Source organism: Leopardus geoffroyi, chromosome C2 (assembly GCF_018350155.1).
Source record: "Leopardus geoffroyi isolate Oge1 chromosome C2, O.geoffroyi_Oge1_pat1.0, whole genome shotgun sequence".
Lineage (NCBI taxonomy): Eukaryota > Metazoa > Chordata > Mammalia > Carnivora > Felidae > Leopardus > Leopardus geoffroyi.
In genome coordinates, this window is record NC_059333.1 from 125,207,148 (window position 1) to 125,219,754 (window position 12,607).

General features: G+C 36.6%; 1 protein-coding gene across 3 annotated transcripts in view; it reads right to left on the reverse strand.

Annotated features, from left to right (window-relative positions):
* The window catches only part of ARMC8 (armadillo repeat containing 8), a 108,709-nt gene that overhangs the window by 48,562 nt on the left and 47,540 nt on the right, over window positions 1-12,607 (reverse strand). For all 3 annotated transcript variants that reach the window (XM_045503522.1, XM_045503523.1, XM_045503521.1), the window contains 5 exons: window positions 8,634-8,714; window positions 6,434-6,509; window positions 6,247-6,337; window positions 4,555-4,615; window positions 1,895-2,095 (listed from right to left, as the gene is read on the reverse strand). In XM_045503522.1, the coding sequence (XP_045359478.1) occupies window positions 1,895-2,095; window positions 4,555-4,615; window positions 6,247-6,337; window positions 6,434-6,509; window positions 8,634-8,714 (510 nt within the window). The remainder of the gene's footprint in view (window positions 1-1,894; window positions 2,096-4,554; window positions 4,616-6,246; window positions 6,338-6,433; window positions 6,510-8,633; window positions 8,715-12,607) is intronic.

Here is a 12,607-nt window from a genome sequence, read left to right on the forward strand (position 1 = left end):
CTTTAAATGACTACAAATCGGTAAGTATATAAAGCTTATCAATAATGTACACAATTTTGTAACTAATTCACCCAAATGACTACCACTCCAAATGAGTTGCCTTTGAAAGGTTCACCTTTATGCAATGATGTGTTATTTATAACATTCTAAGACCCTTCTTTGAAACTTCCTGAAGAGCTAAGTGGCATATTAGCTACAAAACCCTAACAATGATATATCTTCATCAAGTAAGAGTTTTAAGTTAATTATTACTGACTGTGGTGTGTCAAGATGGGGAAATAAATACAGCTGGGTAACATCATTTAGAGTAACAACAGTAGTTCTAAAAATATTTTGATCAAAGCAGGCACTGATGGATTATGGAAGGAACTCCTCAATATACAACACTCATTTTGATGTATAAGTTCTGAAATATCTAAAGTCGTAAGTACTTTCTAGTCATAACATATAGTTAGAATATTGACTTGGATTAACATATACCATGAAAATCATGCACTTATTAACATGCAAGAATTTCCGACTATGGGTCTAGTGTCTATATTTTTATGGTCAGAAACCACTGTATAACCCATCATCAAAAACAGAGGAATAATCTTCTCTATACCAGTTAAATGATTTACACATATATAGGCCACAAGTTCTTGTCACTATGTTTCCTCACTCTTCTGTCCATCAGGGTATCCCGTTTGCCTTGTCTGGACAGTCAACTGAGGGTGTTCATGAGGCCATAGTTAGGACTTGCTCATGTATCTTTATACCAGTGAAATACTGTGTCAGCGTGAGGAAGTCCACAAGGGAAAACAAACAAGGTAGCTGGTTCAATGTAACCCATTACCTGTGCTGCAAAAACAATACCACTAAAGGAAGAGCAGGCACTAACTTTAATACATAGTGTACATGACTAATACCAGTAACAGTGAAGGTTACTTTGGGCCCTTTCTGAGACAGAGAAAACATAAACCCTTAAGAGTTCATTTTATTTTCAATGTTAAATGCCAAATAAACAGTTGCCTGCCAAATGAAGTTTTGGGAAACTCAGGGGCATGAGAAAGGTCAAGAGGAAAGTTTTTAAAAATTTACCATTGGGACCACTGGCATCAAAAATACAGTCACATTCGTGAAACAGTACTGGTTACTAATTAGGAGACAATCAATGCTTTTTCTACCATGATCTCCTTAAAAAAAAAAAAAAAAAAAAAACTTTCTCTAATTGAATATTGTTCTCCTATGCTTAGAGAAATGGATATAACAGGCTGAGAAGAACAAAGTCAAAAGACCTATCTAGCTATTCTAAGGAACTTACGGTTTGTGAAAAAGTTTGAGAAAAGCACAGTTTGGTTCTTTATGGTCTCAAACTAGAGGTTAAATAGTACTCTAGCTGACACTAGCAGGACCAAAACACAATATAAAACTGAAGCAAGGAAAGAGAAGATGACAAAAGTTAGACAGTGAAAGAGAAAGACAATGGCAGAGAGTAAAATAAGGCCACTCAGTCACCTGTCACAGAAGAACACCCTTGACCTAAAGAATGGGAATATAGAAACATAGATGATTCTGGGAACTTAAACAGGATTAGATGATGTTGCTGTAATGTCAACACCCAGCTTAGATACACCATTATTTTTGGGTTTTAGTTGGGAATTAGGGACATAATTTTCTTCCTTCCTGATTTCCTGCTTAGTAAAAAATTTCTGGTAATTACATGAAATAGACTGGATTCAAAAACCCATAAAACATCATCTTTGTTATCAAAGATTCCTTCATTTAAAGGAAGATTCCTTTATTTAAAAGGGCTCTGAACTGTAATTACCAATTGGTTCAAAGTTGTGAGCAGTAAGAAAACCTTTTAAAAAATCCCTTGGCTTGAGCTGCTGAAAAGGAAAACAGAACATACCCTTTTAATATCAGTGATGGCACTCACTGAGCTGGGATACTTGAAATAATCAGCAAGCATGGCAATGAGGTGATCAGTTATGCTAGCGATTCTCTGTAGCTCAACATCTGGTTCAATCAGATAGGCGAGTGTCTCAGCTCCTTCAACTCTCTCCTCTAGTAATCTCTCCTTACTGCACATTCGAACCAAACAAGGCAGTGTCTGGAAGGTAGTGAAATTAATTATTGGCTTTGTGGTAAAGGCAAAAGCTTGATGGAGAGCATAAAATAAGTGAATCAACTCAACGGTTTTTAGTGGCAGTCAGGTTTGTTATCAAATGTTTGAATAAGTACTTTCACAGAATAAAAAGGTTTTTTTGGAATGTAAAAACAAAGTTCAGTGTATATTAATCATTTGCTCTGGCATACCCAATCTAATCATACAACAGAAGTGCATTAATACAAACTCCCATCAGGCCTTTGTGATGGATAAAATTGAAACTTTATTGTACAACCTACAAAAGACATTTAAGAATCTCTAATAAATCATGTGTGATGTTTCTGTTCCACCTATGTATTTATTTACTTAATAGACATCCAGCAGTTTAATCAGGAACAACTTTGCCTTAGAAAAAGTATGCTATCTTTTCCTTAGCGAATAATATGGATGGGATGGCTTTTATTTTTTGTTTGGGGATCAATACCTACAGTTGCAAAATCAAAATACAACTTTAAAAATTCAGTGATCTTACCATTACTCAGATTTCATGAGTTTTCCTTTAAGTGAGTAAAATGCATCCAGCACAGTTCCTAGGTTTTCCAAGTAACTCCCTAAAATGACTGTATCTACTAGTCCAATTTTACCTGAGGTCCTTCAAAAATCTTAGTGCTGGTCTTGGTAATTTATCTACATTAGGTCCTTGATAAGAAAAAAAAATCCCATGTATTTATTATTTCTTCTTCTTTTTTAAATTTTGAACATGAGCCGGGGAGGGATAGAGGATCCGGAAGTGGGCTCTGCACAGACAGCAGCAAGCCTGATGGGGAGCTCGAACACACAAACTATGAGATCACGACCCGATCTGACGTCGGACGCTCAACTGACTGAGCCACCCACGTGCCCCTATTTACTATTTCTAAGGCTGATGAACCCACTTTAAAGAATAACGTTGAAGTGGAAACTGAAATGCTCTAATTATAGGAAGCTTTCCTCCATTATCGTAGTCAACTCAACTGTGCTTTGCTCCTTCCTAAATTTCTACTGTATCTTTATCATAGAGTGTAGCACTTTATTGTTCACTATTGATTTCCTATCAGGCTACTGTGTGCTTTATAATACAACCCCAGGCTTCCAAGAGGAAAGCCTTATTCTTATTTTCTTTTGAACAATTACTAACATTTATCAATCCATAAATTCACAGCTTATTGAATTAACCACTCACAAATACTACACAAGAAGATGCTATTAACATAGTTTACCAATATGGAGGAAACAGAGGGGTAAAGCATTTGAATAAATAAACCAAGGTTACTTGCATGAAAGCCCTTAGAATTTTACACAGTGTTGCTTACTTAGAGGGCCCTCAGATCTCATTAAAATAATTGAGTTGCTTCACCAAAGTCTAAACAAACATTAGTCTTAATGCTCTTTAATCCTTGGGTTCATTTTGCACACTGAAAATGAGAGATCTCGCATTCATAAAATGATATTTTATTTACATTGTTCTTTGTGGCTAATAAAACATTTAACATATTTAACATACTGTTATCTTCAAAATAACCCTGTGGAACAGACGAACAAAAATTATTGCTTCCATTTTCATGAGTCACCAAAAGAATAAGGGATGTGTCCAGGGTTACCCAAGCCAGTCGGTGGTAGGAGTGCTGAAATGAGACTCGAGGTCTTAGAACTTTTAGGGACAGTCTCTTATGTGGGTTTTTCTGAGTTCTAGTTGCTTTGGACATGTCACAATGATGTTGATGGTTTTCATGTGTTATTTACTTTTCTTTCTCATTATGTCTTTTGATTATCTGCTATGAAGGTGATAAAAAATCTTTATCTGCAGAGCTGGTGAATTGCTTGCCTATAAAACTATGTTGTAAATTTAATGAAAATCAAGGATTAAAATATATTTTCTATTTCACCTGAATTTTACATATTTTTACAATTTCTATATCCTTCTAATTTAACAAAAATGAAAAAGGTGACAGGAACGATTTCATTTTGACTCTTAAAACACATCTAAAACCAATTTTTGAAAATTACATGGCATCATATGGGGCACCTGGGTGGCTCAGTAGGTTAAATGTACGACTTTGGCTCAGGTCATGATCTCACGGTTCGTGAGTTTGAGCCCCGCGTCAGGCTCTGTGCTGACAGCTTAGAGCCTGGAGCCTGCTTTGGAGTCTGTGTCTCCCTCTCTCTCTCTCTCTGCTCCTCCCCTGCTCACACTGTCTCTCTCTCCCTCAAAAATAAGTAAATATTCTTTTTTAAAAAATTTAAAATTACATGGCATTTCATTAAAAAGAAAAGCGTTACGTTTTAATAATGTTATTTTATGCTATGCACACAAACCATGGTGATAAATGTATAAAAAGGAGAAAAAAAAGGGAATACCAATATTTATATTCAACACTTAGGACTGTGTAATGTTCACATGTGTTTAGAATTAATTAGCTCACCTTTAATACAATACAGTTGTCATCTGTCCGAATTGCTCCAGCTCTACACATGTAAGTTAAACTGGAATAAGATGGCAGAGAGTAAATTTCTGCTTGTGTTTTAAAGCTCTAAAAGAAAAACTCCCCACCTTTAAAATATTATGGGTAAAAAAAATAAGACAGCTATTCTTATTTATCTTGAGGGAGAAGGTTTTCACATTACCTTATATGAGGGTCTACCAATTCAAAAACAACTGATAGATCTAGACAGTAAGCCAGATATTTTTCAAAAATACACGCAAAATTGTTTTAAAAATAAAGGATAAGAGGATAAGCTTTGAAGCTAGGTGCTGGACACATTGGAGTTCCCTATACTTGTCTCTATATTGTTTTGTTAAAATTTTCCATAATATAAAGGGGAAAGAGTTAAAAGTAAATATAAAGTTAACACTGTCTAAGATTAAATGAAGTTGGGATATTTTAACTCCAAGAAAGGTAGCGTATCACAGAAGCAGCACTTAACTTGTCACAGAGCTAGCTATCAGAAATTAACTACTAACTCTTCAGAGCTTGCCAGCAATGGTTTTGAGAACTGGGTCAATGATTTGGTTCTACTGAAAAACAATTTACCTTCACCATTATATCTGGCTTTGAATAAGAATAAAATTACTTGGTCCTCCCTAAGCAGGTACTGAACACTGAGCACTTCAGAAACTTAAATTAAGGAATTTCCTTTTTGAATTAGATTCCTTTAGTAAGCTGAGGGGGCAGGGGAAGGACTAAAACACTCAATACCCTGGCTTCTACAGAAAGCTATTAAAAAAATAAAATAAAATTTTTACTTAGATTGTTGAGGACTGAATTGTTTATCTTAAGACTTGTTACCCACATTGTTTTTTGAAACCAGTTCCATGAGAGAATTCACCTTACAAATAAAGAGGCAAATGCTCAATTGCAAAGACAAAAAACACGCAAAAATACAAAATAGTATACTCATATTAAAAAAAAAAAAAAAAAATTCACGATCCATTAGTATTTTACTGAAAATTCCTTACTCTCACCAAAATACTAGAGAGCCACAAATTCTTAAATACTGGAACTAAACAATTAATTTAGCAAAGAATAGGTGCTCAACCTATTAACGTATTGATAATTACAGAACTGACATGTACTTAATACTTATATGAGCCAGGACATGTGCTAATAATAAGAACTTGACTATCTTATAAACTGTCACATCTCTATGAGAATTTTATGCTTTGTTTTTCTAAACTTGAGGAAGCCATATTTTATGAAATCATGCCTTGGTTATCAACCTCAACTAATTCTCACTCCATATTTTCACATCTTTATATTTTCTTGTCTTAATCCTTACCATAAATCTGTTAGTTAAATCTGATCTAATTCTGTCTTATTTCAACTGAAATAAGGAGAATGAAACAAAGTAATTTGCTTGAATGAAACAAAGTAATTTTCTGTAGACAGTCTTAGCCATTAATTAAATGAGTGTTGCTGCTCTGCATGCTACTAGTAGTAAGCAGAGTAAAAAAATTCATGCCCATGTAATAAAATGTGACACAATCCCATGACTTGCAAATTCTAAAATCCTGAAAGAAGATAGGGACTGGAAGTGAGCTAATTAGGCTGTTCAAAAATACTCTTAACATATTGATAAAGCACTGTCATTCTTCCCACACTATCTTGATTTTTTACCATTTTGCTGATGTGAGCTGCATCTCAATAGGTTTATCCCTCTGTAACATCTTCACAAAAATTTGTGGTAATAATTCTCCATCAACCAAAACTAGAAATAAAGCAAATAAGAAGAATTAAGGAATTCTTTAAATCTACAAAGTTCATAAATTAAATCATGTAGATGCCATTCAAAGTTCCAGCCTACCATTTACCAGCGTCATCGATACCTGGGGGTTTTCAAAAGCTAAAACTGAGAAGCATTTCAGTGCTTGCATTCGAACCTGTAACAATAAATAAACAAAAAAAAAAAAATGCATTTATGCATTTTAATGTCTCAGAATCTAAACTCTTCTGAAAAAACAAAATACTAAAAGAAGGCCTCAAGGGAATAAAAATAACACCTGTATATCTGAAGAGGAGAGAAAGTTAAACTTAATTATAAAAAGCTGAAATTAATTTTGAATGAAAAGAACAGGAAAAAGTGGCAACTAAAATTCAGATAAATTCCTAGTCAAATTTAGAAGAACAATGTACAAAATCCAATGTTAGTAAGACAAAGAAAACTTAATAACAATTAATCACCAACTGCCTTTCAAGTAGGGTACTTCTTCCCAAACTACAAACCAGAGAACTGAAGACGAGAAACTAGGAACAAATGAAAAAAAGTGTGCTCTTACAGTCATATACGGGATGGGGTTGGGGCAAAGAGAAACAGAAGGAGAGGAAACAAAATTACAGTAAAAATTTGAAAAGGACTAAACTAATTTCGTTTTTAAAACACCCATAGGGGCGCCTGGGTGGCGTAGTCGGTTAAGCGTCCGACTTCAGCCAGGTCACGATCTCGCGGTCCGGGAATTCGAGCCCCGCGTCGGGCTCTGGGCTGATGGCTCGGAGCCTGGAGCCTGTTTCCGATTCTGTGTCTCCCTCTCTCTCTGCCCCTCCCCCGCTCATGCTCTGTCTCTCTCTGTCCCAAAAATGAATAAACGTTAAAAAAAATTTAAAAAAGAAAAAAACACCCATAAATTGTGCTACTATTCCTCATAACTAGATTACTGAGGCCAAACTCTTGACCACATATGGCATATTTTACAATTTGTAGGTGCTCCTATGAGAGCTATTACTTTTCACTCTTTCTGTTCAGTTTTCATCAGTCTCATCCTCACTTCCAAGCCTGAGTTCACATGTGATGTTTTTGTGTGCAACTCGAGATTGGCAGGCTGGGCAGCTGAAGTGTGGGGAAGCCCTGTCCCTCACTTTAGCAACGACCTGCTGCCCCAGCATGTGCATACCTAAAATGTGGGACATAAAATATGTCAGTGATACTGACAATGGAGCAAACGTTACAAAAAGCAATGTCACCAAAACCTTTTTCCTTCCACAACCCATAATCTGTTACAGTAGATAAGGAAGCTTGGTGCAGAAAAGACAAGAAAGAAAAGGAGGGATAATTGAGGGAGTTAAAGAAGACAAAGAGGAGGGGCAGTGAGTAGCCACCCCAGCAATCGTTTCTTCGTGTGCCAGTGCTGACTGCTTCCTGCTTCTATGTGGCACAGGGCAGAGGAAGCAGCTCTCCCCCTGGCTCTGATTAATTTCAAGCCGGGTCCATTCCCCATTCCTATCCTTGTGAGTGCTTCACCAGGATCAAACTTTGGATCTCTCAAGTAGAAAGAACATAGGTAGTAGCAGGCTGCAATACAGCCAAGCACCAAAAAAAGAGCAGATCAGAATCAGTGCAAGAGGACAGAAGACAAAAAGGACTACTGCTCTCTCTGCTCTACAACAAACTCTTGGCATACCAGCACTAATGTGACACAATTAGGACAATGCCCCATTATTTGCTATAACTTACTAGTTGGACAACAATGAAGTGACACAAGTTTTAACGTAACGTTTGATTATATAACGTGATGCTGTTTACCTATATATAAAAGAGAGTGAAGAAAATTTAATTAGCAAGTCTGAAAACCTTTGACTTTTTAACCTAAAATACAAAACGGAACACATTTTAAATGTTGATATATATGTGGGTATACGCTGTAAGTTTCAGTCACTGTGGCTCAATCAAAGCCCTTTCTGACACAGCAAGCCACTGTTTCCACACACTTCAAGGCAACACCTCATGTGTGGCTTTGGCACCGACATCACAGCAGAGAAAACTGTAAAAATCAATAGCAAATCAACTCACAACCATATTCTGAATAAAATGCAAAGGCAAGGGTGGCTTTTAAAATTTTTTAAAGAGGATGCTGTAGTATAACAATGCCCCATAACATTTTATTGATAAAATGTTATTCTTGGTCACAATATCTATCAAAGCACCAATAAAATAGATGGGCCTCCTAGATGAAGACTCTAGAAACCAAAAGTAAAGTATAAAAATCTGGCCATAATTTTTAACATCTTACTTTGTAAGATACTGAGGTTAGTAGGTGAGCAATATTCTGAACTGCACCATGGTTAAACAAAATTGTTTGATGATCTGGACCCTGTAAGAGAAGAGAAATAACAGTACATTAAAAAGAGTAATGATTCATTCCAACAAAACATTTACTTAAATGTAGAAAAGCACATCCACTACAATGCAGAATTCTCAACTACCCTTCTCTTGAATAAATCCATCCTAACAAGGTAGACAAGGGGCTGCCATTTCTTATGTCATCCCAGTTCTGTAGAACTGCTGCTTCCTTACCCACCACCCCCCCCCCCGCCCCAAATAATAAAAGGGACAAAGAAGCTACCCTGATAGGCACACGCTGTTTGCAGTTATTAAATAACACACTATCAGGGCAACAGAATCACTGTCAATTCTACATTTCATGTGCACAACCTTTCACTATGTCCACTGAAAATAGTGGTAATCATTCTTACAACTTTAGACTGATGAGCTCATCAGAGGAACTCTAAAACTAATTAAGTACATGGAGAACTGGACCAAAGCTTAACTCATCTCAATACATCAGGAAAGTTTGAGTAATGGATGGTGGAAAACTAAACACTCCATACTGAGAAGTGCAAGAGTTTTGGTTTCTGTTTCTATCTGATTTCTTTTTAAATTGTTTTAATGTTTATTTATTTTTGAGAGAGACAGAGACAGACAAAGAGGGAGACCCAGAATCCAAAGCAGGCTCAAGGCTCTGAGCTGTCAGCACAGAGCCTGACATGGGGCTCAAACCCACAAACCATGAGATCATGACCTAAGCCAAAGTCGGCCACTTAATCGACTGAGCCACCCAGGCGCCCCTATCTCATTTCTCTTCTTAAATCATCATTTCTTAGCACAGGAAGGTGAAGAAATGGGAAAATTCGGGGGTTTTATTTTTCATCAACAATCTTCTACCAAGCAGTTTACTGAAGATCTTCAAAGTGACAGAAGCTAAAGGTTTATGCAGGGCTTTGAGGTTGCCACAGTTCTTATGTGCTGATTTTAATTTTTTAATTTTTCAAAATTTATTTTATTATTTTTTAATGTTTATTTGAGAGACAGATAAAGACTGAGCATGAGTGGGGGAGGGGCAGAGAGACAGAGGGAGACACAAACTCTGAAGCAGGCTCCAGTCTCTGAGCTGTCAGCACAGAGCCTGACGCGGGGCTCAAACCCACAAACCCTGAGATCATGACCTAAGCTGAAATCGGACGATTAACCGACTGAACCACCCAGGTGCCCCTAATTTATAATTTTTTTTAAGTTTAAGTAATCTCTATACCCAGTGTGGGGCTTGAACTTACAATCCAGAGCTCAAGAGTTACATGCTCTAACAACTGGCCAGCCAGGCACCCCTCCTATGCATTGATTTTATGTACCCATTCAATAATGAAGTCAAAGCAAGGATAAGGATGCTACTTCATGCTTATCATTATTCAGAAAAGAAAAACACAGCAGGGAAAGTTGGCTTTCCCTGGACTCACCAAAGGAAACCAGTTGCTAGTCTAGAAAAAAACTCAAGCCAATTTTTCCAACCCACTCTTTAGCCAAGTAACAACTATCCTGTAGATGCTCAGTCTTTCATGGACCAAAACATCCATCATATGAATGAATGAATATTGTCCTAAATCACAAAACACCCATATTCTATTTTATAGGTAATAATTCTATTAAAAGAGCCCTTTAAAAAACAAAAAAACTTCAGTCATTTCTCTCTTAATTTCTATACATTTTCTAACTTCTCCTAATTTCTGATTATTGATACATAATGTCCACACTTTAGCAAACCCACATTACATATATTAGGTACTTTCTAATGTCTCACTATTAAAAACAATGCTTTATCGAACTTTTTTTCTAATGTTTATTCATTTTTTGAGAGACAGAGAGCAGGGGAGCAGCACAGAGGGAGGGAGAAGCAGCTGTTGGCACAGAGCCCTACGCGGAGCTCAAACTCATGAACCATGAGATCATGACCTGACCTGAATTCAGAGGCTCAACTGACTAAGCCACCCAGGTGCCCCCATGCACATTCTTTCTAAGAGCTAGTTCATGTATGCAATATCTGTACTGATGAAGCCATATTAGGAAAAAGATGAAGCACAATGCAATTTACTTAACATAACTGGTCCCTGCTGCCTACAAGACATAGTTTTTAAAATTTTTCAATTTCTTTGCCCCAAGGATAGCAGCAAATAATGACAAAAGCAGCTCTTCCTCCTCTGTGCTTGTACATAGGATTATGTAAAAATAATTACAAGGAAGCAATTGGTGACGGAACCAACTAGAGACAGAGCTTTCATTTGTTTCTTATCAAGTCTCTCTTGATCAACCTGGGCTAGTGAGGCAACATCCACAGGGTGGGAAGCAAATAAGTCACTAAGTTTTTAAGCTCCAAAAGACAGGTCTCAGAAGTTTCGGAGTAACCTGTTTGAGAGCGGCAACAATTTAGTTCCAATTCATTTTACTAGTTCTTTTTCGCTCCTTAATAAATCAGGGAGAGAATTTCAAGGATATAATTAGGATTAGCTTATAAGACAAATGCTTTAATAATCCCTTTTTCTGTCTCCCCCTCCCCCAAAGTATGTAAATGTATTTAATATTGAGACCAGCACAGCTGACCCGTGAACAGTGGATTTGAACTGTGCGGATCCACTTCTATGTGGATTTTTTCAATACACACAGCACAGTACCATAAATGTATTTTCTCTTCATGATTTTCCTAATAACATTTTATTTGTTCTAGCTTACTTTATTGTAAGAATACAGTATATAATACATACAAAACACAAAATATTGTAAGAAACCAGTATATAGTACATATAACACTAAATACTCAACTGCTTATCAGAAAGTCTTCCAGTCAATAGTAGGCTATTAGCAAAGTTTTAGGAAGTCAAAGGGTATATGCCGATTTTTGACTGAGCAGGGTTTGGCACCTCTGACCCTTGCACTGTCCAAGGGTCAACTGTATATTCAAATTTGTAAGTCTTAAGTCTATAAACTAAACAACACGAAAGTAAAAGGTTTTTATAGTTAATGACTATACAGAGATCATCAAATCAATTATTTTCAAAGATTCACATTACTAATCAGTAGAAAAATTAACATTTTATTTTGGGCTAATTATCACTGGGTTTATAAATGTTATTACGTTTCCTAAAGTCTAGTTGTATCTCAGAACACTTAAATTTGGTCCTTTAATTACAGTGGCAAATGCTAATTATTATTAGCATATCAGCTAAAAGAAAGCTGAGTTAAGGTGATTTTCTCTGATAACATCTTCAGTTCTGTCAGTGGCATGAGGATGCTGAATGTAAGTTTTTTCCAGCAAAAGAACCAGTGATTTAATGGTATTCTTTCATCCACGATTTCAGCTAAAAAAGCACTGAGAAGTTTTAGATGAGCAAGCCTAATAGGACTTAAAAGTTTCTGATGAGTCATTCTAAAAGCTATTGGAGGGGCGCCTGGGTAGCTCAGTTGGTTAAGCATCTGATTTTGGCTCAGGTCACGATCTCACAGTTCATGAGTTCGAGCCTGGCAGGGCAGAGCCTGCTTGGGATTCTTGCTCTCTCCTCTTTCTCTGCCCCTCTCCTACTTGCACTTTCTCTCCCTTTCTCTCTCATAAAATTAACGAGCATACTTAAAAAAAATAAGATAAATAAAAGCTATTTGGGTAACTTCTGGAATGGGATTATTCAAACTTCTCACGATGTAACAGTAATTTGACATGTAGTAGTTACACTCCCAGGTCCAACTTTCAGTGCCCCTTTGGGATTACTGTGGTTATAACTAGTAGATGCTGTGCTCTCAAGCACTCATCGCAGAAAGATTTTTAACAAGGCACAGGAGTTCTGGAGTATCCTTCTTTACCTATCTTCTCGGGCTGGCTAGAAGACTTCATTTCACTGTTGGAAAATTCTACACCTTGTTGAGTTCAGCTCCTTTTTAGCAAAT